The sequence below is a fragment of the Balearica regulorum genome, chromosome 3, assembly GCF_011004875.1.
Source record: "Balearica regulorum gibbericeps isolate bBalReg1 chromosome 3, bBalReg1.pri, whole genome shotgun sequence".
NCBI lineage: Eukaryota > Metazoa > Chordata > Aves > Gruiformes > Gruidae > Balearica > Balearica regulorum.
In genome coordinates this window covers 125,692,414-125,717,906 of record NC_046186.1, presented here as the reverse complement: position 1 = coordinate 125,717,906, position 25,493 = coordinate 125,692,414, and the positions used below count along the sequence as shown (strand labels likewise).

At 51.8% G+C, this 25,493-nt stretch overlaps 2 protein-coding genes across 2 annotated transcripts in view; one reads left to right on the top strand and one right to left on the bottom strand.

Moving 5' to 3' along the window:
* Positions 1 to 16,122, top strand: part of XRN2 (5'-3' exoribonuclease 2) — a 49,292-nt gene extending 33,170 nt beyond the window's left edge. Inside the window, exons 28-30 of the mRNA XM_075749968.1 lie at positions 4,943 to 5,003; positions 10,548 to 10,689; positions 15,286 to 16,122. Of these exons, the coding sequence (XP_075606083.1) occupies positions 4,943 to 5,003; positions 10,548 to 10,689; positions 15,286 to 15,348 (266 nt within the window). The 3' untranslated portion in view covers positions 15,349 to 16,122. The remainder of the gene's footprint in view (positions 1 to 4,942; positions 5,004 to 10,547; positions 10,690 to 15,285) is intronic.
* Positions 16,123 to 19,131: 3,009 nt separating this feature from the next.
* NKX2-4 (NK2 homeobox 4) lies at positions 19,132 to 20,274 on the bottom strand. The gene is made up of 2 exons (XM_075750107.1): positions 19,902 to 20,274; positions 19,132 to 19,793 (listed from the first exon to the last, which is right to left on the bottom strand). The coding sequence occupies exons 1-2, from the start codon at positions 20,272 to 20,274 to the stop codon at positions 19,132 to 19,134; spliced, it is 1,035 nt and encodes a 344-aa protein (XP_075606222.1).
* Between the last annotated feature and the right edge of the window lie 5,219 nt (positions 20,275 to 25,493).

Sequence of the window (25,493 nt, the reverse complement as noted above, 5' to 3'; positions counted from 1 at the left end):
AAGCTCAAGTCTTGACACTTTGTGGGAAATAGGTATTTCAAAGCAGGTTTGGTGCCTTACGTACATGGAGCTGATCTTGCCCATTAGGTACTTGCAAAGCTCTCCTCCTCGTGGCATCTGAGCACCTTGCGTTGTATAGGAAGCACTCCGCATGCAAATATGCCCCAATGCCATCCTTCTTTCAAATTGAGGAGGCTTGAATCCACTGATTGATATGAAATCCCAGTCCATCTGTTGGCCTCAGAAAAACTGTCTGGTGGCTTGCTTTCACGCGTCCCTTCCTCCCCTCATCTCCTGCCCCTTCCTCACCCTCAGATCACCTCGGGCATCCCCAGTTGCTGTTCTGCAGGTGTGCCTGGCAAATCTGAAAGCAAGGCTCTTTTTTCTTTTTTTTTTTTTTTTTTCCCCTTCCCTCCCCTTGTTGTGCCACTTTCCCAATACCACTTTACCCATTAGGCAGAGGTTGATCTTGTGCTTTCCTGTTCGTGCAGCAAAATGAGGTGCCAGGTCAACCTGCTGGTCCCTCCAGCCGCCGGCGCGGCGCGCTGCTTCGCACACTGCCGGCAGTCATCGTGCAAAGGCTTTTTCACAAAGCAGGGGTTGTGTGCCTGCTGTTGCTCTCTGGGGCTCTTCATCCCGGGGTCGAGAAGCTGGTTCCTGGCACTCTCTGTTTTCATGGGAGGCTGCAGTGCAACATGCTGCAAATGTATTCTGTGTCAGTTCATTTTGTTGTGTTTCTCCTCCTCTTCTACTCAGGACACCAAGCTGTGCTAGCAGATTAGTCTTAAATTCTAATTGACTTCTGGTTTAAACAGCCTGTGAGAAGTCTTTACAACTAATTACAGCAGCAGTTGACTTAATATCTGGAGATTGTCTTTCTTTCGGTGCCTCGTTATTTAACCGACAGCTGATGTCCCAGTCTGTGGGATGGATGCAGGTTAGAGAGCATGAGGGATGTGCTTGCTCCCTAGGAGGAGTTCCAGAAATGCATCCTGCTGCCTGGTTGGTGGGTGAGGACCCAGCCCAGGCCACCTGGGACTATCAAAGCCAAGTGGATCGCGTGTGCCTTATTAACTCCTCTTCTACTAGGTAGAGTCAAACTTGCTTAAACCCTTGTTAGAAGAATACCTCCAAGTGCCATAGCCCAAAATTTCTGTTGAGGTCAGTCTTTCAGACGTTCACACTGAAGGATGCTTTTGCAAATGGGACCAACATGGTAACGCCTCCTGGATTCTGGATTGTGTGGGTGTAGTGTTAAGCTAACCTGTGAAGGTGAGAGCATGTCAGCAACTCTCTGAACCTCGCTGCAATAGGTGGCCATCATCTTGAACAGAAACAGTCTGCATGGGCAGTGCATGTGCTCCAGTGGAAATTTGTGGCAGAACTGAGCCTGTGGGCGAATTTCACCCAGACAGCATTCTGTCTAGGAGTCCCAAAAGGTAGTCCTAGATCTGACAGCACAGCTATCTTCTTGCCTTGTGCAGTCATGCTCTTCCGTTCAGGCACAAATGTCTCTGTCGAAGCGCAGAGATCTTCAACTGGAAAATCAGATTCGAAGGAATGGGAAGGCACACACTGAATTTTCTTAATTGGGCAGGTTATCGTTTGTGTCAGTCACGTTCATCAGCTAATTGTGAGAGAACAGCTGTATGCTCTGGCATAATTGGATTGGGAAGCATCCTGAACCCACACGTTCCTGAAAAACTAGAGCTGATGTGGTTAAAATTCCCACGTTTTGTGGGATTGATGCAGAGCAACTTTTCATTTTCTGTCTTGTTTTTATATGTATGATGAAGTAAAATTAGACTCTAGAAGGGCAATGCGGTCAACCAAAGTGCCATCTCTTCCTCAAGAGCCTGCTGTGGGTGTTTCTTACTGTTGTTCTCTGATTTGACTTTGATGTGCCAATTTTCAGCTGATGAATAATTGTCTGTGCTGATAACTTGGGGAGTCAAGTGCAGTATGGCAGTACTCTGTGAATGGCATATTTGGTTTCTGCAGCAGAGGGTATCTGATTTATGACTTTCATTTCAGTCAGTAAACTTGTCGATTAGCTGCATTTGAAAAGTGATTTTGATTAGTGCAATCAGTAAACAGAAAATCTCGTCTTTGATTGCCACACTGATTAGATAAATTGTTACTTGAGGAGCTGCTAGAGAAGGCAGTTTATTTGGCCTTATAGCTCTAGGAAATGCATAAGTTTTGAAGACTAAAGAAAATATTAATTGTCATTTCTTCTCCGATTTTGTACCTTTTTGAAGTGCAATTCACTGCTCCAAGCTTTTTCCCTTCAAAGATTGTTCTCTGTCAGAACCATACAAATGAATAGTGATAAGGTGGCTTTTTGTTTTTATGATTATTTCATTAGTCTTTTTTAAACTGTTCCCTTGAGCTGCAAAAAAGGTGTGGTTACAGCAGGAGAGCCGGGTCCTTTCTTTTTCAGATGGAAAGAAAACGATTAGAAAGGATGCATGTTTTAACTGGCCCTTGAGCAGGGGTCTGTATGCATGGGAAACGCTGTACCAGGGCGAGACCAGCGTCATCTCACCGAGTTTCTCACCAGAACACCATTTGACCTGGCAGTGGAATGGAAAACGTGTTAATAAACGCCAGCTAAAATGCGAAGCTCTGACCGGAGGGAGGGTCAGACTGCATCAGTCTGTATAACTGTCCGAATGCTTGGGGTCTTGCCTAGCTCAGCCTGCACAGAGGAGAAGGGCAGGGGCAGCATTGCTGTTATTCCCCGTGGAATAGAGGGGGGCGTTTCTGGAAGTTTGTGCCACCCAACAAGCAAAAGGAGACCTGAGACAGGCTTAGGAGACCTGCAGATCTGGTTATGGTGACATAACCTAGCCCCCATCCTGGTGGCTGCAGGGGGAGAACTACAGGTAGTAGTAGCTACAGGTAGACGGGTTCTGTGCATCTGAAAACGTTCTTAGCAGAGCACAGTTCTGCTGTGTTGCATATATTTCTGTGGTGCTGGTGTCTGCAAAACTTTGAAATTATTAGAAATAAAAAGTTGGTTTAGGATATTTTTTGATTGAAAATAGTGACACTCTTAGGCTTTACCAATTTGGTTTTTAGCAATTTCATCTTTGTACCTTTATTTTTTAAGCTTCAATTTAGCGTTGTGCCTGAATTGCTCGTTATCCCCAAAGTAGCTGAAGACAGCATTATGGGCCTGGCTTTTCTTGTGTCGCACTAATCTTGTATTCAAAAGCAAACACAGCATCAGTAAAGCGTGGTGTTAGCACAGCCTGTTTACGCGTGCAGAAGTCCCTGTAACTCACAGGCTGATCAGTATAAAAGCGCCACGTACCCACCTTCAGTCCTTGCCAGGCTTTAGACTGGTTGCAGTGTACATGAAATAACCAGTTTTACCGGGTTATGAGCATCCCTTGGTAACAGTACGTACGTCTGTTGGTGTGTATATAAAGAGAGAGGTAGTGATTACTAAATGAACCAAAGGCAGCGTATACCCCAGGCCGTTGCTGGGCTGGGTTAGCTCTGCTGACGGGGGATGCTCAGGCAGGAGCGGCAGAGCTGCTGGGGACCAGAACGGATTTACCCTGACGACACGGCGCTGTCTTCGATGGGGGCTGCCCGCACCCTCCCCTGCTCGCTGGAGTGCTGCCGTGAAAGGTTTCTGTGCGGGTCAGACCATACAGCCTGCTGACAATCCAGCCAGGGTTAGCAGCGAGACACAGATTATTCCCCTGACTGTTTTGGGTTGTTGCCTCTTCCTTCCCCCCGCCCCCCCCCCCGCCTTTTCTTTGAAATTATTGCAAAGCTTTAGTGTACTTGAATGCTGGCAGTTTAACAGGGCGTTCCTGTCCCGTCGCAGCGCAGCCATTAGACAACTTCTGGAACCAGCTGTTGAAATTAGGTCACACTTAAACGCCATTGAAAATAATCAAAGGTGTCACTGAAACTGAAGCTTTTGATTGATGCACAATTTGAGGGTTGTGGACTGACCGGGGAGCTATTGATTAGCTGTTTCTTTTATCCTGTTTACTGACCAGTTTACTTAGAAGAACAACAACCGTTTAATTGCATGTCCCGTTAAAGCAATGTTGTTACTGCTACGTCTTTGTAAAGACTTAGTTTGGGTAGAAGAAACAATTGAGAAGTGGGTGGTCTTTTTCATTGCAGTTTGTTATAACTGCCATGCTGTGTCTCTGGCCAAGGTTTTAACCAAAAAAGGTTTAATTCAGTCTGACTATCTTATCTGAGAGACCATTCATAATAATGATGATATTATCTTAAATCTACCTTTTTATATATATATATATATACACACACACACTTAGATGTGAATAAAGTGGAACCATTTGATTTATTCCATGCTCTGGTGGTTCTTTTAGTTTGCTGTGTAGAATAACTTAGCCTAATCAGAGGGAGACTTGCACGTGAGCATTAAATAGGTGTTACTCACGAGCATGGTATGTTCTGATGATGACACAGCAGTGTGTGTATATGCACCTATATTTTTTCATATAGTGTAGTGATTAATTTACTTGTCAGGAATGCAAAGATTAAATAAAGTCTTCAGTTGTTACAGTAACATAATAATTTTGCATTTTTAAAAATTCCGGAAAACAGATACCTTTGAAGTATCCAAACAGTAACCAGTGCTAGTTCTAGCAATTAAAATTCATTCTTGGTATAACTTGAAGCTTATTGGAGGTATTTAAAAAAAAAAAAAAAAAAAAGTAGTTACCTTTTATTAATGGATACAGAGCTTGCCACTGATGGACGTAAGGGCTCTATCAAAATCAGCAGCAGGAACCAGTGCCTGGGTGAAATGTATTGCGTAGTATATCCAGTTTGAGCTTTTCTGACTGCTTCAAACAAGTTCTCAGGCATGTGTAAGAGTAAGTGGAGCACAGCTCTTTAAGCATATTTGCTCTTTTTCATTAAAACACTTTGTTTTACCCTCTAGATCTTAGACCACAGGAATCGTGGCGAGGTCCTACGCCCTTGTTTCAGCAGACGCCGCAGAGGTAAGGCAGGAGGGATTGAAGTTTTGTAAAATGTGGCCGGGAGGACGTACTCGGTTCTGCTGGGCTTCACAATTTTTTTTCTTGTTTTGAACTTTGTTGTTTAAATTGTGCTGTACAGCAGGTTTTTTTAAAGTTAATTAACGTCCATGATTTATTTATATTTTGTGAGTGCACTGTGTGGTGTTCATCCTTTAAAAGGCTTGAGTACTTTCTATTAAAAAAAGAAAGCAAAAACACTTTCCATTAAAACTCAGACTTCAAAATTAACTTTACTGTTGGTGCTTTGGTACCGTTCTTGGTTCTTTGGCCTTTATCTTATTGAAGCTTTTGAGATACTATGAAATTGAACACAGAGAGCTTAAAACTGCATTAGATTTTGGACAGGCTAAACAAATTTCTTTTTAGGAGGGCTGTGGAGCTTAATGAGGCATAACTAATGGTGTTCCACTTTTATCATTTCTGTGCTGCAACCGCAGCATTAGTACAGACTAGCCATTGATTCTTGCTACAAACCTCTTGAAGTCCTAATCAGCTTCTTTGGTACAAGTTTTTCAGGCCTGACAAGCCTATTGTAGGGCAGTGTCACTGTAGGTCAGTAGTTATTAGTTGCCACTGAAAACAGTTTCTTTAACTACTTAAGACTGAACTGAATTAAATGCAGAAGGGACTCAGGGAAGGATTATGGAATCCGCAGTCCAATAAGTGCCATCGAATAGAAGGAATGTGACATGGTTTGATAATAAGGGATGTTTTACATGCGTTCCTTCATTGATAGGTTGTATGTCCTTAAGTCAGATGGACTTTATAAACTCCAGCATACCTGTGAAAGCTATGAATAATGATATTTATTTATATTTATGGAGGAATGAGAGCATATGTGAGAGCTCTGAAGTTCCTGCTCTGAGGCACAACTTTTTTTTCTTTTTTTTTTTTTTGTGGTCTTATTTGCAAATGTTAACCATTGAAAATATAAGCTTTGGGAGAATTTATTGAGCTCTCCACAATCACGTTTTCCATGGCAACCATTTTGATCCCTATTGAAATAAGTCTGGCTCCCTTGTCCTGTGCCACATCCATGTGGAATATTGCATTAGAAATTAATCTTGCATTGCAAACTTTAATATCACTTTGTCTATGGGAGTTGCTATTCCCACACCTTAATTAAATCCAATTTACTATTTTGTGAAATGTTGCTATGGGTCTGTAACTTGTCATTACTTTTACAATGCTATTCTTTTATCATTTTACCAGGCAGTTTATTTTTGCAAAGTAGAAGAGTTTCTCGATTCACGTATAAATAACTCTTCAGCCAGAAACTCCGTTTGTTTCTTACTTCAAATATGCATTTTATCACAATTGTCATAATCAACTGCGTCTCTAATCAGAATCCTACCGTAAGGTTACTGTGCTTGGTTTGTGCTAATATTTTTAGAAGTGACCGCACACTGCCAAATACTACAGAGCATTTTTGCAGATAGATGGCATTCGTGATCTGATCTGCCAACCTGTCCAGCGTGCTTCTAGCGTTGATGTATTGACCTCGCTATTCTGCTCCCACGCTTGAGGAAACTGGTGTCCCCTGAGGTGACTTTAAATTGAAGATGTATCATCTTCACCTAGAAAATGAGCTTGGAGAACGCCGTTCTAGCTTTTGAGTGACAACAGTACATTTACAAGGCTTTTCCCTCCCTGGTGGTGCTTTGTCCTACCTCGGATGGTTTATGAAAATCACTAACTTGCCAGTTTCCGAGCCGAGGATAAGGAATTTTGCCATGTTCTTGGAAGATGTTTGATTCGGGCAGCAGATCAAATGGATGCTTAGGGCTGACGTTGAGCTAGTTGCCGTACAGAGATGAGCATGGAGACTTAAGCAAAAGTTTAAACAGAAACATGAAGGTAGATAGGCTTGGTGCAGGAAAAAATGGCTGAACCTGTTGAACTGACACACACCCCCCCACCCCGAGAGGTTTTCAGTTTCCCAGTTAGCTCCCTGGGAGCTGTTGGTTTTCCATACCACTACCCCCAAGGCTGTCCCCGTTGCTGCTGCGGCTTCAGGTGCTCCAGGAGCAGCAAGGTGCCACCGGAGAGAGCTGTGAGGAATTTCTGTCCTCCGTCACCTCTGCTACCGGGAAGAAAGTAATCGAGGGAGAGGCCAGCCCCTGCTCCAGCCTTTTCAGATGAAGTGCGTTGGCAGGAGGCCGCGATATCTTCGGTTTGCAACATCGAGCAAGGGATAAGCGAGGAGCCCTGTCCCTGCCAGGAAAGCTTTGAGCCTTTGTGTTGTTTGAGGGATAGAGCATTGCAGCAGGGGCTAAACGAGCCTGGGTGGGGAAAAAAAGCCAATAGTGTAAAGCTGCTGGTTCACAATCCAGGTGATCTTGTCCCCTGCGTAAGACTACTTACTTTTAAACGTAGCGGTGCAATTCAGTGTGCAGCAAGCAAAATAAAATTGGTGGGTTGCCGCTGAGCAGGGCACCTTTCCGCACATCCTCTTCAGGCCCTGGTCTGACTGGGCTGCGCTACTGGAGGTTGCAGAAGGTTGTTTCATGCTCTCGCCTTCAGTAGCAGTGATCTGATAAGTGTCAGAGATTATATTTATATTTGCTACCTGGTTTCCTGGCTGACGGAAGTTTGTAATCTGGTTAAGCGAATCCTTTTGCTTAACCTGCTCATAGAAGAGATTTCCAAAGAGGCTGAGGTTGGAACACAGAAATGTTTTACTGTTTGCTGAAGTTGTATTTTAGCTGTCCTGCATGCACATGCTTTAGTTTAATTGTAAGTTGGCTTAACTCTGGATAGTGCATTTGAGTAACTCTGCCAATGTGAACTCCTGTGATGTTCCAAGTGGCACAATTCTGTATTGGTTACCCGTGAGGCACAGCTTTACTGCGCACAAATCTCCACCCTCAGGTAATTTGAATCACCAATTAATGCATGCACTAGACAAACTTGAAGTCAAGTGCTGAGGACCATAATTTCCTGATTTTTGTTTTCCAGATGAAAAATCTAAAATTTTGGTCTTTAAAAATAGTACATAGTTCTGTGAATTAAGAGGAGCAAAAAGGTGTAAGCTGCTTTTCTGGCTTTAAGACCAGAAAATGCATCGCAGCTTTTTTTTTTTTTTCCTTTTCCTACTAGGTGTATGCTCTAGAATATGTAGTGCTTCTAACTGAAAATCACCAGTTTCACTCTTTCAGATGGCATCAAAGCAAAAATGCCCCAATGTCATAGTGGCATTAGTGATAAGTGTTTCATTTGTTAAATATTCCAGCTTTACACTAAGCAGCACTTTATTAAAATAAAAAGTTTAAGCCCTGTGCCAGATACATATTAAAGTCAACTGAAATTTGTGTCAAACTTCCCCGTTCCAGGCACGCAGCAAGTGCAGCCTGTGACCATCAGTCGCTGAGGGCATTAACACAAGCGCGTGAGCGGGCTTGTAGAGACAGAGTGCCTGTCGATGACAGTCCCCGAGCTGGGGCTGTGTAGGTAATTCCCTGTGGTTTTCCTTAAGGCTGAGCAGTGCGTTCTTCCTCGAGAGTCTGCTGCTTTCTAGGAATAATGGGGGGAGGGGGGAGTTAGTACTCAAAACACGTAATCAAAAGGAATATCATACTTAGAATACTGATCTCAAGTGTTTAGTCCCTGAAAGTGTAATGCGCTATTAACTTTAAATACAGTATTGCTCTGCCAGGTGAATGATTTGGGTAACATTGTGCATTTCTAGACATACCTCTGAAGCTAAAAATAAAACTGCACAGTTCAGTGTTACCACTTAGCTTTTGTGCGCATTCATTTTTACTACATGCAGTGTGCATCATATTTACCAGTTGCGTATTTTTCAGGTCAGACTCATACTTTTATAAACAGGAATCAAGTTCTTTCATTTCTGGAGATGGTAGGAGTTTCTCTTGCCTTTGTAAAATTCAGGCAGGTCTTGATCTGGCCAGGTGGAGCAGCTCTCATACAGGCTTCAGTGTGAAACCAAAAGCAATTTGCATCTGAAAGCAGAAAGCCTTCACGTCCAAAATGCCTGTTTTCATTCGATTTAATCTTATGTTTACCTGTCTTGTTTCCAACTTTGCCTCTGTTCCAGCTGGTGAAACGTGTGTTTAAAAGTCCTTCCTCTCCCAGCACCGCTTCCTCGGTTGCCCAAAGCTCGGTTTGCCCAGTAATTCCCAGTATTGTACAGCTGGCTGTGAATCCTCCCTTGGCCGTGAAAGTCATACCTCCTCCCTGATCTGCATGTGCGTTTGAGAATGTATCAGCCTCTGGGTAGGGTTACTCCTCCAAGGCTGAAGTCCCGTGAATTTAACCCAGCAAATCTAGGCAGAGGCTCTTTGAGGCTGTCCAGAGTGACTCTGAGTTCAGCGGTGCAGCAGGTAAACGTGAGATGCGGTGCTCACGCGCTCTGCTAGCCTGTCGCTCGGCAGGCTGGCCGCACACTGTTCAACTGACTCTCTTAGACAGGGGTCAGAAAAGATTAACTGTCTCGACTGTCCATTGTTTTTCCCTTACAACAATATATGGTACTGCAAAACAAACCTGCTGTGAATTCTGTAAGGAATTTGTACCCTCACCCGTGCCTAGCCTTAAAGACTATATCATAGCTATATCATTTTTCTAAATATTTTTAATCAAACAATGATTTGATGTATTACACCTGTTGCTTTATAATTGTAATGTTAGAATAGGTACTTGAAGGCAATTAAAACATTTCTTGCTGTTAGTAATCTAGGATGGCAAACTAGGTTATAATGGATGTTGAATTTGTGTTCCCATATAAACTGTACACCAAATGTCAGTCAGTCCATGCCAATTAGTGCTTATGTTGCTAGGTCACCGTGGTCAATTGAAAACGGCATCAATAGAACTTGAAAAGGTTTCTTCCCGATCAGACCTTCTGACATATTGAGCAGAATAATGGATGGGAAAAAGCAGCCAAGGCCCCTACCCTAGATTCAGAATACTCGCAGTAAGAATTCATTTGCAACCTGCAATTAACTAGAAAGAATGGACTCCCAGAAAGAGTCTGGACATTTAGAAAAGAAAGCCTCATTCTCCCGTATCGCACATGTTTACTCTGTGGATGGTGTGTTACGTTTAGCTAACTTGGTGATATCTGGGGTTTAATCTACGTTCAAGATCACTGCAGATGAACTGGCGAATTTGTCCCTAAAATAAAAGATGGACAGAATCCTTCCAAGGAATTTGAAAACTCTCTGGTTTGTGAAATTGAATTTGCTGCTTGTGGTAGTACCTGGTTCTGTAGCTTTCGAGCTGTGGTGAAGCAGTAAGCAACGAGCAAATGTGTCCTTTTAGGAGGAGAATCTTGGAAGATTATTCCCCCCACCACCACCCCATTTATCTCTAACGACTCGGCCATCTGCAGTACCACTGCAGGCAGAGCTGGATGTGACAGTGGCTAACTCTGAGGCAAATAGAATCATTTATCACATGAGACTATAGAAATTTAGGAATTCATGGTGTGACACTCTCTCTAGGAGCTAAGTTCATGCTGCAGCGTGTTTCTTCTTTACACAGAACTGCTGGGGCTGCTCCTCTTCTCGCCTGGAATCGCATGCTGCAATCCCAAAATCAGTACCAGCCAAGTCAGTACCAGGGGCTGGGCGGACCAATGAGTTACCCGCAGAGACCTGAAGATCGGATGGACAGGGGAAGACAGGTACGAAAACATTGTCCCGTTTCGCACGTTTTGTTCTCCTCCCGAGTAAGGCTTCCTCCGTGTGTGGCTGTGGAGGGTGAATGCAGCTCAGGTAGCAATTCCTCAGCCCGTTTTGGCCCGGTAACTCTCTCGCCAGTGAGAGCACCGACAGGTAAGCTGCCCGGCCTTGTCCAGCCCTCCGTGTGTGTCCCTGGCCAAAGGCCCATGCCAGGACTGTGCCGCCGCTGCTTCTCATTAAAAGTAGATCGAGCGTGCCACCAGCTCACACACTTCTTACTGCCTGAGAAAACATAATCTGAAGGCAAGTATTTCAACCAGAGTCTTCCTCTTCTGTAAGGAAATCTATCAGCTACACGTTTTGGGGATAGGAGGGTTTCTCCCCAGGATGTTTGTAATGTAAATTCTTACGGCTTCATTAAGTTTTCCCCTTGAATGTTTATTGGCTTCCTCTTAGCTGAAAAACTACTTAAATACAAATGTTAGACTCTGGCAGCCGGAGAAATAAACATATATGTGAAAGTACACGTGAAAATTGCTTTGTGTGGTTAAATGAAAACAAGTGAACGTGATAGGAGAGCCTCATCCAAAATTATAGGTGACTTTGTCACCAGTTTATGAAAATACCACGGAATAAAAAAGGTTCTTGAAAGCAGCAGGTGATTTTGCTTATGCGATTATTTTTGTGTGCATGTGTTCCCAGTAAAAACATAATCTGCATATCCTCTTGTAGTAGAAATTTAAGTATTTACAATGCTGTATACTAGCTTAAAATACATTTCAGATACCTATATTAAACTTCCTCGGTAAGTCAGAACTGTTACTCAGCTGTGGGAAGGTTCCTGACCAGTAATGGAGAAAGAGGAGAAAGAGCACTCAGCTGCTCGGTAGCAGCACTATTCCCCAATCCTCTATATGGAAACTAAGGCACAAACTGCTTGAAATCCGCCTTCTCTTGGGACCTGGATCAGCCACCTCTCATACACGTGCTCGAGACAAGTCACTTTTTAGTGTACGCTCTGGGTTTTACACGTTTTCTTCCAGTCTGCCTGTCTCCCCAGCGCGTGGACCTGCGTGTCACGCGGTCCAGCGCAATCACAGATTTGGTGCCTGATTGCTGGGACTGTTTCTCTGCGCCGTTGGCAGCATACAGGCATTTTCGCGAAGGTCTGCATTCTGTCCTGCAGTGTGTGTACTGGGCGATAGCCCCGTCTGCTTTATGCAGGAGGGACTGCGAGTACGATCCATTTCAATTGTAATGTCATTCAGCATAGTGAAAGTCGTCTTACAGCACTTTCACCACTTCTCTGATTCTTTGTCTGCTTTATGTTTTTCTGTTCTGTTCTGGTTGGGAGACTCTGGTACCGCTCTCTACAGCAACCGCTTTTGCACCACGCCATGGTTGTGGTGGGGGGTGAGGCAAGCGATACGATAAAAACACGTACAGTCAAACCAAGTTTGTAAGAGAAGAGCCTTTGGGGAAGCGTTTTGCAGAGTGCCGTGTGCTTCTCTGGCTCAGCTTGTCGGGACCGAAGCCCGGCAGAAACATGCCTGTGAGCTGCTAATACCGTTCTCAGCATTGTCTGCCGACCGCAGGATTACAGGGTGCTGCTGAAAAGATCTATAGCCAGCAAGCAGCCCGCCCCAGCGCTCCCAACTCTTAAACTCGTGTTCCACTGAGCCCTTGTTAGCAGCGGTGAGATTCCCTTCTCCCCGCCGACTCCTACCCTGAAGCATTTTTAGTGCAGAGGAGGCTTTTGAGGCTGGAGTAGGAATTGTCTTTAGCTCTTTCGATTGTCATATTGGTGTTGCAGCAAGAAACAGGGGAAAAAGGCAAGTATACCACTGTGCACTGTTGCTCCAAGTACAGTGGGGAGGCATTACCAGTGCAAATCCTTCCAGGACTGGTTTTGGCTATGACCAAAACTAGACAGCGTGGGTTATGATCACGTTAGGCTTAATGGGGAGACAGAAGGGCTTGAATCCTGGCTGTGCTGCCCAGCTAGTCCCCAGTGGTGGTGGTTTTAAGCGTATTTCAAATTGGGATGAGGTGTATTGAAAGGATCAGTTTTCAAAAACCTTGCGTTTTGCGTTACTCAGATTTACCCAAAACGCTGGAGACAAAGGAATACATGCGTAACTGCACTAATCCATCACAGGGGCTGCTGCAATAACATAGGAAAATCAGCAGAGGATTTCGATGCTGGTGGAGCCTGGGTGGCATTTAATTAGGGCTGGAAAATAGATACTTGAACAAAGTCTGTCTGCTGTGCCATGCTCTGCGCTCCCCTTTATCCTGGGTAGTGTAGGTGGATATATTTGCAAAAGGAATCAGTGCTGAAACTCGTTTGTTCCCGTCCTTAAATCTTCGTGCGTAGCGGCTACAGCTGGACTCAGAAAGGTCAACAGGAATTGTCTCCCAGAAGCGGTGGCGGTGTGGGCTCAGGGAGGGCATCCATCCCCTTTTGGAGAGCTGCCTCGTGACGCCGGGGTCTCAGAGCAGCCTGGCAGCGACAGCAAACCTCTGCCCTCGCATCTCGCCCGCTCTCGGGACGATTAAATAGGAGGCGTATGGCTGGTGGTACCGCTGCAGCCTTGCCCAAAGCGTAATTCACCTGTCACTGGCACGGGACCTGTCTGCTGGATCCTGAAACCAAGTTAAAACTGGGCGCTGACTACGGTTTTATTTGCCTTCACAAACGTGATGGTTATTAAGGACAAATCTTTCAGCCCAAGGAAACTTGCTTCCTTAAAAAATTTCCTTTGTGGTTGTGTTGCTTTCCAACAGGTTTTTATCTCCTTTTTAAATTTTTGTTGCCTTTTTTTCTTTTTCATTTTGTTATTTTTAAATGAACTTTCAGGTGTCATTATTTCCTTGGGGCCGGCAGCACTGGAGTAAAATTAGAAGCTACCTTAAAGGCTTTAGGGTGCAAAACCAATAATTGAATCTGGCATGGCCGCCTGTAAATTGCAAAGCTTTAAAGCCTTGAAAAGGGATTCAAGTGGAAGTGGTGACACATAGCAGCATAAATAATTATCTTTGGTCCCTTTCACCTCTGAATTCTTTTTTTACAGCATACAGAACGTGGTCTGAAGAGGTTAATAAACGCGCTGCTACCAAGTGCTTACAAAATTAATGCAACTGCCATGGATATGGGTTGCTCTGTGGTAGTGGGCGTTTGGTGTCTGCCAGCCCTTCCGGAAAACCAGCGAATAAACTTGATGGTGTAGTGCGGGTGTTTTGACAGTTTTGTTTTAGCCTGTAGTAATACACAGCTGAATGTCCAGATAAATCCCTTGTGCAGCTCTTACAAGACCTCGGAGCTGTGTTCTGTACAGGCTTGCTGCTATTTACGTAACTGGAGGGATTTTTCAAGGGCTATAGTCAACTTGTTTCCTTTTTTTTTTTTTTTTTGAATCGATTACAAACATAACCCCTCTGGTAGGGGAAGCGGTGTGCAGGTCTCCTTTAGAACCGGGGTAACGAAGGGGTTCCTGGCCAGAGCGCCGTTTCCCAGGGCCTGACGCCTCCCCTCTCCCAGGTTTGCTCGCTGCTCTGCTGTTCCAGCCGCTCTCGCAGGACAGGCTGAAGGGTGGATTTCTCTTTCAAAGAACTAAAAGGAAGCCCCTCGTCCCCTGCCCACCAAAAACCCCTCCGAGTCACAAACAAAGCCCTGTAGCTGCTGTTAGTGCATCGCGGTTAATTAACTTTCAGGTCTCTGCAGTGTGTCAGGTTTTGAAAGAATTTTAAATGTTTCAGGGGGACTTTTTATGAAATTTTCCAACAGATTTTTCACTGGATGGTTGATGTGCAGAATGCCTCATCTGAATTTAAATACAAAAATATATCTAATTGGCAGTGATTTCCAAGGTGGGATTTAGGCATCTTTCACCTATTTAAAATAAACGAATGCTGAAAAATACTGCTGCTCTAACAAATACAATTTTTTTCCCTTTAAAATCCTTATCTGTAAGAATGTCTGCCTTGCTTTACCGTAAGATTGCTTACAACTAAAACAGAAAACTGGTAGTCAAGGGAAATTATTTTTTCCTCTAAAAAAACCCACCAAAAACCCCAAACAAAATATAAACCTGGCTATTCCTGCAAAGGGCGTGCAGGCGCCGCGCAGCTCGGGTTGATACTTTAGTCCACGAGCACGCCTCTGACAGCATTGCTTGCTGTAAAGCACGAGCGTACCGGCGGCAGAGCCCACCTTTCCCTAGGAATTAAAAATTTGCATTTCAGATCTGCCCTCCAGGTGCGTGTGTGCGTGGCCTCAGCGCTCCGTGCCTGTCTGCTGCCGGCGTTGCGCAGGGCTCACAGCTCGGAAGTAACTCGTCCTCAGCGAATTTATTTCTGGTTGAGGAGCGCGGTACAGCCGGGAGCCGAGGCCGGGGCTGTTCAGAGCCGTGGAGGTTAAAGCTGGTGTTTTCAGGAGAGCATCTGCAAACGCCGGTACGAGGCGTTCGGCTCTGCCCGGGGTACCTTGCTGTGCAAAGGATGTATTGTTTCATTTTTGTATGGCGCCTGAAGCTTGCCCAACGTGTTTACTGTGATGTTAATCCAAAAAATAAATGCTTGCTTTTGTTTGTTTGTAGGCATACGGCCCCGGGAGGCCCTACCCGCTGCCACCGCCCTCAGGAAGATACAGCTGGAATTAGCTCTTGACTTTTTTTTAAAACGTATAGAAAATGTCCGGGTTTTTTGGGTTTTGTTCTTTTATTATTTGGAGGGGGGAAAGAAATGGAATCCTTAAGAAACATCCCTGTAGTTTTTAAACTATGATACTCGTTTTAAATGTGCACATTTCTTACCGAACTGATTATTTTTTTTGTGGGGGGGCTATGTCACTTGGAAATAGCGTATTTCAAAAGACCAGTAAACTAGACTTGCTAATTTGCCCGTGAGACTTTTGATGAGGTAGGAGTGCTGTTTTGTCTTTAGTACGTATCCAAGCTGTGCTTAGCCGGGCCTGTCAATCTGAACTCCAAACATCCTTTACTTCACACAGAAGAGCCTGAAAACAGACACGGAGTTTTAAAGAATGCCCAGAAATCGGATTTTATTAACTCCGGGGGAAGACACAGCAGGCAGCCTGCGGAGCGCGGTGTTTGAGGACACGTCTGGCGCTATTCCTTGTCAGAGATGCTTCCTCGAATTTCTCGCAGAGAGAGGAGATTTTTTTTTTTTTTTTTTTTTTTTTGGACTTTGAAGTAAAACATTTCAACTTTTACAACTTGTGCCTGTTTTTGACACTGTTATTGTAACATAAACAAGCACGGAAGGTGTACTTGTCTGTTTTGATATATAATTTAAAATAGCTGCAAAGTACAGAGTTTCCATTCATTTTTAGCACTCTTTCTAGGGATTTTCCATGTCAGTGTACCAAATCAGTAAATATTTTTATTTGCTTTATAAAGTGGCTTTTGAAATTCTGAGCAGCATCGAGTGGTTTACTTCCGACTCCCTCCAGAACGTGTTTGTATCTTTTCTCCACACCTGTGTGCACACATTGATATTAATTCCTTGGGAAATAATTCTGCGCAGCCTCTACAATAGCGTTTAAAATCTTTGTTGAATCAAAAAAAAAAAGTAACGGTGAGAGCATCCAGTTAAATGAGCAGCGGTTAACGCTAATACGACATCTTTCCGTGGTTTGCCATTAAACACACGTATCGTATACATCGATAAACTTCACAGCTCTGCTGTTGCCCCTAGGCAGGGTGGCGAGGCAGGGCACTGCCGGGAGCGGGTTTTTCAGCCCCTTCCTTCCTTCCAGGGCCCAGATGTTAATCACCAGCAACCAGGGAAAAGACCAGACCGATGTAACCTTGGGAGGAAGAAATCATGAAACTGGATTCATTATTTTCAAGTGATTGAGGGTGGAGCAGAATCCTTCATTGTAATGCAAAGAGTTGCCATCCTGCCCAGAGCCGGGAAACGCCATCAGCCCTCGCCAATGGCCTTCTCCCTCGGCCGGGAAAATATTTGGGTCTCAAAAAAAGTAATTTTGCTTTTCGAGCAGAACAAAACCAGCAGGGAACGTGAATTTTCATGCAAATGCGGTGGCGGAGTGCGAGGCTGGAGGAAGGAGCGGGGTGGTTCATCCTCGCAGCGCCAAAGGTGCCCCCTGCTCCCGAGGATGAGCCTGGGGTGCAAGTGGGCTTTTGTCCCTCGCTCCCCGCGTTTGGGGGCAGGGGTATGAAAATGGGGCTGAATAAACGTTCAGGGGGGCCGCTTTGGGGAGGGCTTGTCCCTGCCACTTCCCCCTGCCCAGCTCCTCGCTCCCTTGGCCGACGGCCGCGCATCTCGAAGCTGGCTGGCGTTCCCGAGCGGAGCCGGCCCTGGGAGCTGCGGTGCCCGCCCGGACCCTCGGAGCGGTGCGTGGAGCAACGTGCGTGGCCGGGACCTTCGGCTCCTCTGCACCATCACGCGGGGACGGGACGCGGGGCCTGACCGTGGAGCATCACCCCTCCGCTGCGGCTGCCCGTGCCCCCCCCGCCCGGGCGTGTGGCCCCGCTGCGTCCCGGCGCTCTCCAGGACCCGGAGCCGCTGGGGTAGGTGGGGATGGCCCTTGGGGACAGGATCCCCCGTGGCGGTCCCGAAACTGCTCTGCCTCTGTATGATGTTTGTTTTCCAAGCCGGCGCTGAGCCTGAAGCCTCCCACCTTGCAGTACCAGCCTTGGAGGGGGGCTGGGGGGGGGCTTACTCACCCCAGCGGGCTCAGACCCATCCCCTTCCCAAGGGCCGTCCCCATCCCGCAAGCCGTCCCCCGTGGGAGCCAGCGGGGAGAGCCGCGGGGGTCCCCGTGCATCGCCCCGTCCCCCGAGGGAGCGGTCCCCGCGGGGCGGCCGTCGGGAGGGGCACGGCGGGGATCCCCCCCGCTTCCTCCCGGCCCTGGGGTGGCTCTTGGGGCCGGTCGCCGGTCCCTGGGCTCGCAGCGGCCGAAATCCGTTTTTTTCCGTCCCAGAACCGTTCCTTCACGGCGCAACCGGGAGCGGCGCGGAGCCGCGGCGGCCGCCGAGGCTGGGGAGCCCCGGAGGGGTTGGGGTTCGGCGGAGCCCCCCCCCCCCCCGAGGATGGCGGAGCGGGGGCAGAGGCGGGGGGGCGCGGAACGAAATCCTCGGAGCGGCTGGGAAGAAGGTGGAAAAACGGGGGGTTTGGGGGTTGTCCAGGGGCGGTCAGACCGCATCCGTACGTACCCCGAGAACGAAGCAGCCAACTCTTGAGAACAACGTTTCCTTTTATTGTTTAAAAAAAAAAAATTAAAAATAAAAAATTAAAAATAAAAGAAAGAAAAATTGCCGGAAACTTCCGAGATGCGTTTCCCGGTGTGCTGGATTTCCTCGGGGAAGAGGCGAGGGGACAAACCCGTTCTCCGTCGTTCCTCCTCCAGCCCGGCGGCCCCGGCGGCTGCGGGGCCCGATCCCCCCCCTCTCCCGGCGGGGAAGCGGCGTCCAGCCCCGGGACTCCCCGGGCTCCCGGTGATCTCCGCAGCTGGTCGGAAGCTCAGCGAGGTGCCGGGGGTTGCGGCGCCGTCTTCGCGGCGGTTGCGCGGGACGCGCACCGTGTCCACGCGCGTACATTCATTTCCTAAGCAATAATTAATAATAACGATAAAAACGTTTTCCCCCCTTAAATCTGAGCACCGGCGTTCGAGAGCTCTTCTGCCAAAACACCCTCCGCCGCTGCCAGGCTTGGATTTGGTTTATTTTCTTGCTCCAGCCGCTCCCCGTCCTCCAAAAGGCAGCGGCCGCTCGCCCCGCTCGCCGCCTCCTCGACCTTGAGTTACAATTCAATTTACCTTCAATCAAATAATAATGAAATTGCACTTCAGGGGCACCCTTATAAAATTAATTCTGCTGAGATAAGTTGCACTTCAGAAGATTTATTGTTCGCGTTCAACGGGGCTGTAAGGTATACGCGGGCTCCGGGGTGCGTTCGGGTTTGGCTGCCGGTGCCCGGCCGCGGGGGAGCGGGGCCAGACCGGGAGCGGAGCCCCGAGCCCCGCCGGCCGCCCCCCGGTTCTCCCCACACACCCCCCCACACCCCACACACCCCCCCTCGCCGGCCGGGCGCCCCGTCGGGGCGGATCTCAGCGGCACGAAGGCGGACGGGACACGGAGCCGCGAACCCACGCACCCGCACCGGGCCCCGCGGTCACACGGGCCCCGCGCCCGCCCCGCTGCGGCTCTGCCCGCGGCTCCGAGCTCCGAAAAACCCGGAAAGTCTGAAAAAAACGAAGCGAGGCCGGAGGGCCGGGGGGCTGGGGGTGGGGGCCGGGCCCACGGGCGGCCGTCGGGGCTCCCCGCAGGTCGGTGCCGCCGAGCCCCTCGCCGGGCTGGGCCGGGCCGGGCCGGGCCGGGGCGGCCGTCGGGGCCGGTCCCGGAGGGCGGGGGCGACGCCGGGGCGGGGCGGGGGGTGGAGGGGGGGGGGAAGGATGATTACCACGTCCTGCCGTAGAGCAGGTTGGGGCTGACCATGCCGCCGTTGTAGTCGACGCCGGCCGAGTCCATGGGGGCCAGGGGGGGCACCTGGCCGTGCAGCGCCGGCGGGCTGGGCGAGAGCTCCTCCAGGTCGGCCGCCTGCCCCAGCGAGCCGGGGTGCGGGTGGGCGGCGGGGGCGGCGGCGGGCAGCGCCCCGGCGGAGGCGGCGGGGGGCGGGGGGGCGGGCTGCCCGGGGGCCGGGGTGCCGCTGCCCGGCGGCGGGCAGGGCTTGCCGTCCTTCACCAGCACGGGCACGGCGACGCGGCGCGGCGAGTGCTGCTGGCAGAGGCCGCCGCCGTCGGGGTGCAGCTGCTGGGCGGCCGCCTTGTCCTTGGCCTGGCGCTTCATCTTGTAGCGGTGGTTCTGGAACCAGATCTTCACCTGCGTGGGGGTGAGGTGGATCAGGCTGGCCAGGTGCTCCCGCTCCGGCGCCGACAGGTACTTCTGCTGCTTGAAGCGCCGCTCCAGCTCGTAGACCTGCGCCTGGGAGAAGAGCACCCTCCTCTTCCTCCGCGGGGCCGCGTGGAGCGGCACGATGGCCTTGGCGCCCTCGGCGATGCCGCTCAGGCCGCCCATCCCGGCCACGTTCATCCCCGCCGACGGGCCCATGAACCTGGAGACTTGAGCGGGACAGGCGGCTCAGCGCCGGCGGCCGCCCCGTCGGGAGCAGCGGCTCTCCCCGCCCCCCCCCCGCCGCCCCTCGCCCGCCGCCCCGCGCCCGCACTTACTGCTGGAGTAGCGGGGGTCGCCGCCGGCCCCGTACCAGCCGCCGCCCGCCGCCGCGCCGCTCCGCATCCCCTCGGGGTAGGCGGGCAGCTCGCCCATGTTGCCCAGCCCGCCGTTGCAGTAGCCCCCGACGGCGCCGTGCGGGAACTGGGAGACGCCGTGGGGCATGTGGTAGGCGGCCGCCCCGGTGGGGCCCGCCACGACGTGCTGCGGCACGGCGGCGGCGGCGGGCACCGGCGGCTGGCGGTAGGGCCCGAGGGGCGCGCCCAGCCCGCCCGCCCCGTCCATGCCGCCGAACTTCTTGTAGCTCTCCTCCATCGGGCTGAGGATGTCGGTGACCGAGAAGGGCGTCGTGTGCTTGGGGCTCAGCGACATGGCGCGGCGGGACGGGCCGGGATGGGACGGGCCGGGCCGCGCCGGGGGGCTGCCGCCGGCACCGGCGAGCCGTGCGCGGGCGAGGCGCGGCGCGGCGGCCACCAGCCCCGGGCGCCGGTAGCTCGCCGGTAGCTCGCCGTTTCTTTTAGCCGGGCGCCGGGTTTACGCCAGACGCGGGGGGGCGGAGCGAGCGCGCCCGGCGGGGGAGAGCGGCGGCGGGCGGCCCCGTCCCCTCCCCGCCTCCCGCCGCTCGCCCCGGCCCCCTCCTCCCGGCCATTGTCCTGCGCCCGCCGGACGGCTCTTAAGCCCGGCGGCCCCGGGTCAGCGCCGGAGCGGCTCCGAGCGGCCCCGGCCCGGGCCGAGCCCCGCGGCCCTCGCCCGTAAGTACCTGCCCTTTCCCCCCCCCCGCTCCCGCGGTGCGCTGCGCGGCAGGGGCGGGGGGCACGGAGCGCACCTCTCTGCCTGTGTCCCCCGAAATAAGCCGCCCCCGGGGCAGCGCGACGGGCTGCGGCGCGGACCCGACGGCAGCAGCCGGGGAAACGGGCGGCTCCGAGCCGGGACAAGGCAGCGGGACGGAGCCCCGGGGCCGCCACTCCCCGGAGCCCCTCCCGCCGGGGTGCGGGCCCGGGCGGGGACCCGCGCAGCGCCCGGTGCCCTTTTAGGGACGATGCTTCGTTTGCGGTTTAGTTTGGTTTGGGGTTTTTTGGTTGGTTTTTTGTTTGTTTGTTTTGGTCGTCGTTCGTTTGTTCGTTGGTTTTGCGACAACGAAATGCTCCCTCGGGGCCGGCCGTGCCCCCGGCGGGGGCTCTCCCCGGCCTCTGCGGCGGGACCCGGCGGCCGGCGGGGGGGCGGGGGGGCAGCGGCCCGAGCTGCCTCCTGCCCGTCCCCTGCCGCTCCCGGCGGCCGGAGGGGGCTGCGGGGGCTCTTTGGCGGCCCTTTGCAGGCTCAGAGGACGGGGCGCAGCCAGACCCCGCGGCCAAACTTTCCCCCCGCCCCCCCCCCCCCTCCCCCCGGGCCGGGGCAGCGGGGTTCCGCGCCGCTTGCCCGCTCCGGGGGGCCGTGGGGTGCTGCAGGGCCGTCCCTGCTCGCTCTGCCCGGGGGGCGACCCGACGGGGCGGCGGGCAGAGCTCCGCGCATCTCTGCGCGGGTACAGGCGCTCCGCCTATACAGCGCGGCCGGGCGGGCGGCGAGCTCCGCAGCAGCGAGCTGACCCCGCACAGACCCCGCGGGAGCCCGTGGGTTTGCCTCGCCGGTAAACGCTCCCTCTCGAACGGCCGCACGCTGCTCCCGACCTGCCTGCACTCTCTGGGGCTGCCTGCCCCGCGCCCAGCCGGGCCGGGGTGCCGTGGGGTGCCCCGGGGTGCCAGCCCACCCGCGCACAGCCCCCACGGGTGGGGACCAGCAAAGCTGCGCTTTCTGTACAGACGGACGGAACTCGGCGCGTGCGGTGAGCGGCACCTGCGCTGCACCCCGGGCGTGCGGCCCTCCGCTCCCGCTGTTTGCCCCTGGGCCGGCCTGGGCAGGCGCTGGCCACCCTCCCCGTGCCCCGCTCCGAGAGGGGCTGAGCCCCGTTTTGGGGAGCCAGGGGTGTCCCACAGCTCGGGACCGGACCCTTCCCCTCCCACCCCCTCTCCAAACCCCAGCTTTTCCCTGATCCCTTTGGGGAGAACTGCTGGGCAAAGCACCTTCAGCACCGCGGTGCTTATCAAAGAAAAATAAAGGATAAAAAATCAGAGAGAAGACAGTTCTGCTTCTTGAAGTTTGTGCTCGCACCCTTAAACTCTGAAGACCCCCGGTGCGGGGCAGTAAAGAGGTTCAGACCTCTGCGTGCGCTACTGCTCTTCCCGTTCCTCTCGGAAACTCCCGCTCCCCACCAGCTTTACCTGCACCCCTTCATTCAGTCGCAATTTTCCCACGGTTCAGGCACAATTCCTGGCACCTGCGTTATTTTCCCCTGCGCCTGTTTTCCCCCCGTCCGCGTCACAAAACCATGTAAACCCCCTCCGTCGCTGCCCGCCGTTGGGAGCGGCGCAGAGGGTCAGCTGCCACCCGTCTCGCAGCGCTCTGCCCCCACCAGCGAGACCCGCCTGCCCATCGGGGCACCCCGGCGCGGGGGGCCCAGCTCTCCCCGCTCGCCCCGAGGGACGGGGCCCTGCAGCAGACCCCCCAGTGCCCGTGGCATTCCCAGGTGCCGAGGGTACAGCCGCACCGCGCTCTGCGCTGCTGAGCATCGTCTGAGCTCAGCTCTTACTTCACCAGAGTCTTCCTCAAAAGGTTGACAGACTTGTGGGGTTTTTGGTTTGGTTTTTTTTTCCTGAAGAGAGTTTTCTGTCACCTTTGGAGCTGCTGGAACCCCCATCCTCTCCAGACTTAGAGGTGCCCTTTTGTGCAGGTGGCATCGCCCCGATGGATTGGGATCAGGGCCTGAGCCTCACCCAGACCCCCCAGCCAGGCGGGAGGAGGGAGGGGGACCCCGGTCAGCCCTGCAGGGAAACAGCCCTGGGGTTAACCTGCACCGGCTTGGCAAACCAAGGACCCTGCAGCAGCCCCGGCTCTGCGCAGGTGGGACCCTGGTCGGTGGGTGGCCGGGGCTCGGCCGGGAGAGGTGGTGAGCGGCGTTCCTGCTCCTCACCGCGGAGGGCACAGGCTGCTCCTGGTGCCCCAGGGACAATCCCCTGCAAGCTCCTGGGGCGGGAGGAGGTTTGGGATCTCACAGGGGGCTCGGCGCTGCTTTGGTGACAACCAGGCAGAAACCAGGTGAAGGGCTGAGCAGGATTGGCCCCGTGCACGTGAGCCTGGCAGGTGCGACCCGCGTCTCGGGGGTCTGGCGCAAGCAAGGTGGGCACGGCTGACGCGCCTGCGGCCTCCGCTTCTGCACCGAGATGTTTAACTTGGGACCCTGCGCGCAACACGGCGGGCTCTGCCCAGCGGGAGAGCAGCCCAGGAAGGGCGAGCCGGTGGGAAAACGACCCTGGACACAGCAGCCACGGCCAAAGTCCTGCTGGGGGAGCTGGGGCGAGGGGCGACGCGGGGCGTTTCGCCGGTGACGGGGCCGGGTGGGCTCTCGAGGTCTGTGGCGGGTCCCTGGGGTGCAGCAGGGACTGACTCCATCTCCTGCCCGCTGGCTCCTCCAGAGCCCCGGGGACACCCCTCGCCCTGGGGACACCCCTCGCCCCGATTCCCCGGGACAGAGGCTGCTGCTCCCTGCACCCCCTTACAAAGCCGAAGGGGAAGCACAGCCTGGGGGGAGCCGAAAGCAACGCAGCCAGCAGCATTCCTCATGTCTGTTTTACACTGAAAACGCCCCAGAATTTTTCCCACATCAGTAGCACGTGGGTTATTTTTATAAAAAACATAACATTGTAACGAAGGCTTTCATCATGCCTTAACGCGGGCATCCTAACGTCCCTGAAACGGAGCCTTCTGCCAGGGTCAGCGTCGGGTATTTGGTCCCCGTTGAAATGAAGTATCGAGGTGGTGGGTCCCTTTGCTGCTTTACTCCAGCAGAAACCCAGCGGGCTCCTTTGTTCCAGTTCAACTTCGGTGACTGGATATTCTGACGGGGAGAAGATGTTTCGTTTCGTTAGAGCGTGCTGGACCAGTGGTAAAGAAAATCGTAGCGGTACGGCGAATGTTTCACAAAAAATAATCCCTTAAAATCACTCTCATTTACAGACTGTGTGTTTTTCTAACTTCATCAGTCATTACCTGGAAGGGCCACACAAAAATGGACCGTGTCCTTGGGTACCCTGGGAAGATCAAGCTTCAGATTTCAAGCCAAGTAGTTTCAAATGAAGATTTTTCAAAAAAGACATAACAAATGCAATAAGGCCGGCAGCGATAGGAAAGAACCTACCGAGAAGTCAAACTATTAGATTTTAATTTTTTTGAATTATTTTCCTGGCTTCTTGATTACACACCTTCCACAGAGGGTCACCTTTAGTTAAAGCTGAGGGAGCGCAGATGTTATTTCAGAGACCAGTTTGTCTCTCTGATAATAATGACATATTTTGGCCGTACGGTGCTCATTTCCACACATAAGTTGTTCTTGCTATTTCAGACCGTGCCTATTACAGTACAGATATTGACCTTGGCAAGACACAATTGACATATAGATAGAGGCGGATTTTTATTTTTTTTTTTTGCGCGTTTTTCAATAATCCAGTATAAATGCTAATTTATTTCTGTGGCAGCTTGCCTAAAAGCAATAGTTTCTTCTAAATAATCAGCGATAGTCGCTCATTGCCCGGTTACAGTGTTGTGATCACAGTTGATGGCAGTTTGCCTTGATTCAGCTCTTACCAATAATTTGCAGAGATTAAAAGGGTCTTGGAAATGGAGGCTTCAAGAATTGCTTTCTAAAGACGTTTTTAGATTGAAAAAGGAACCTGGGGTTTCCAGTGCGCTCTCAAATCGTTTCCACATAAACCCCAGATTTAGTAGTTTTAAGTGTCGCTAAACGGCCCGTTCACGGGGAAAGAGAGATATTTTAGTGGCGTAAAGAGATGTCTGCTCCTGCTGTTGGTCCCGCTGCCTGCGCCCGGGTGGGTGCGCGTCTCCCTTTCCAGGGCAAAGCAAGCGCTCGGGAAGGGCTCGTGGGCAGGGATTAACGGCCGGGGTGGTTGCTCGGGGCAGGGGGTGCTTGCCGGCAGAACGCCGTGCCACCGCAGGGGACGCGGCCGCAGCAGGAGGCTTTGTCGCAGATTCGGGGAGGGGGGTTGCTTGTGCTAAAGTATGGGGGTGGTGTTCTCTCTGCACCTGACGTCTAGCCACCCTCAGGGCTCCTTGCGTGCCGCCTCTCTTTACACCATCACAATTGCCATCAGACGGTGACCCTCTAGAATATTTCTCCTTGTGACTGTAGGTTTTCCTTATATTACTTTTTGGGCAAAAAAACCACCAGACGCATTTGGACTTGTCAAATCCTTCCCTGACAGTCCTGCTTGCTAGATGGATATTTTTTTTTTTCTTTTTTTTTTCCTCGGGCCTTTGTTGCTGAGGAACCTTTCTCGCCCCTTTTCCCAGCACCTGCGGCGGGCAGGGCGTCTGCAGCGCCTCACAGATGCCGCGCGTTGGGCTGAAATCGCCTCCCGAGCCCTCGCCTGTCCCTCCCGCCACGCCGCTCCCGGGAGGCACGGCCTTGCCGAGCCGGGGCACGTTCATCCGCGTGTCTGCGCCTGCCCCGTCCTGGCTGGGGGCCTGGGCCGCGCCATCCCGTC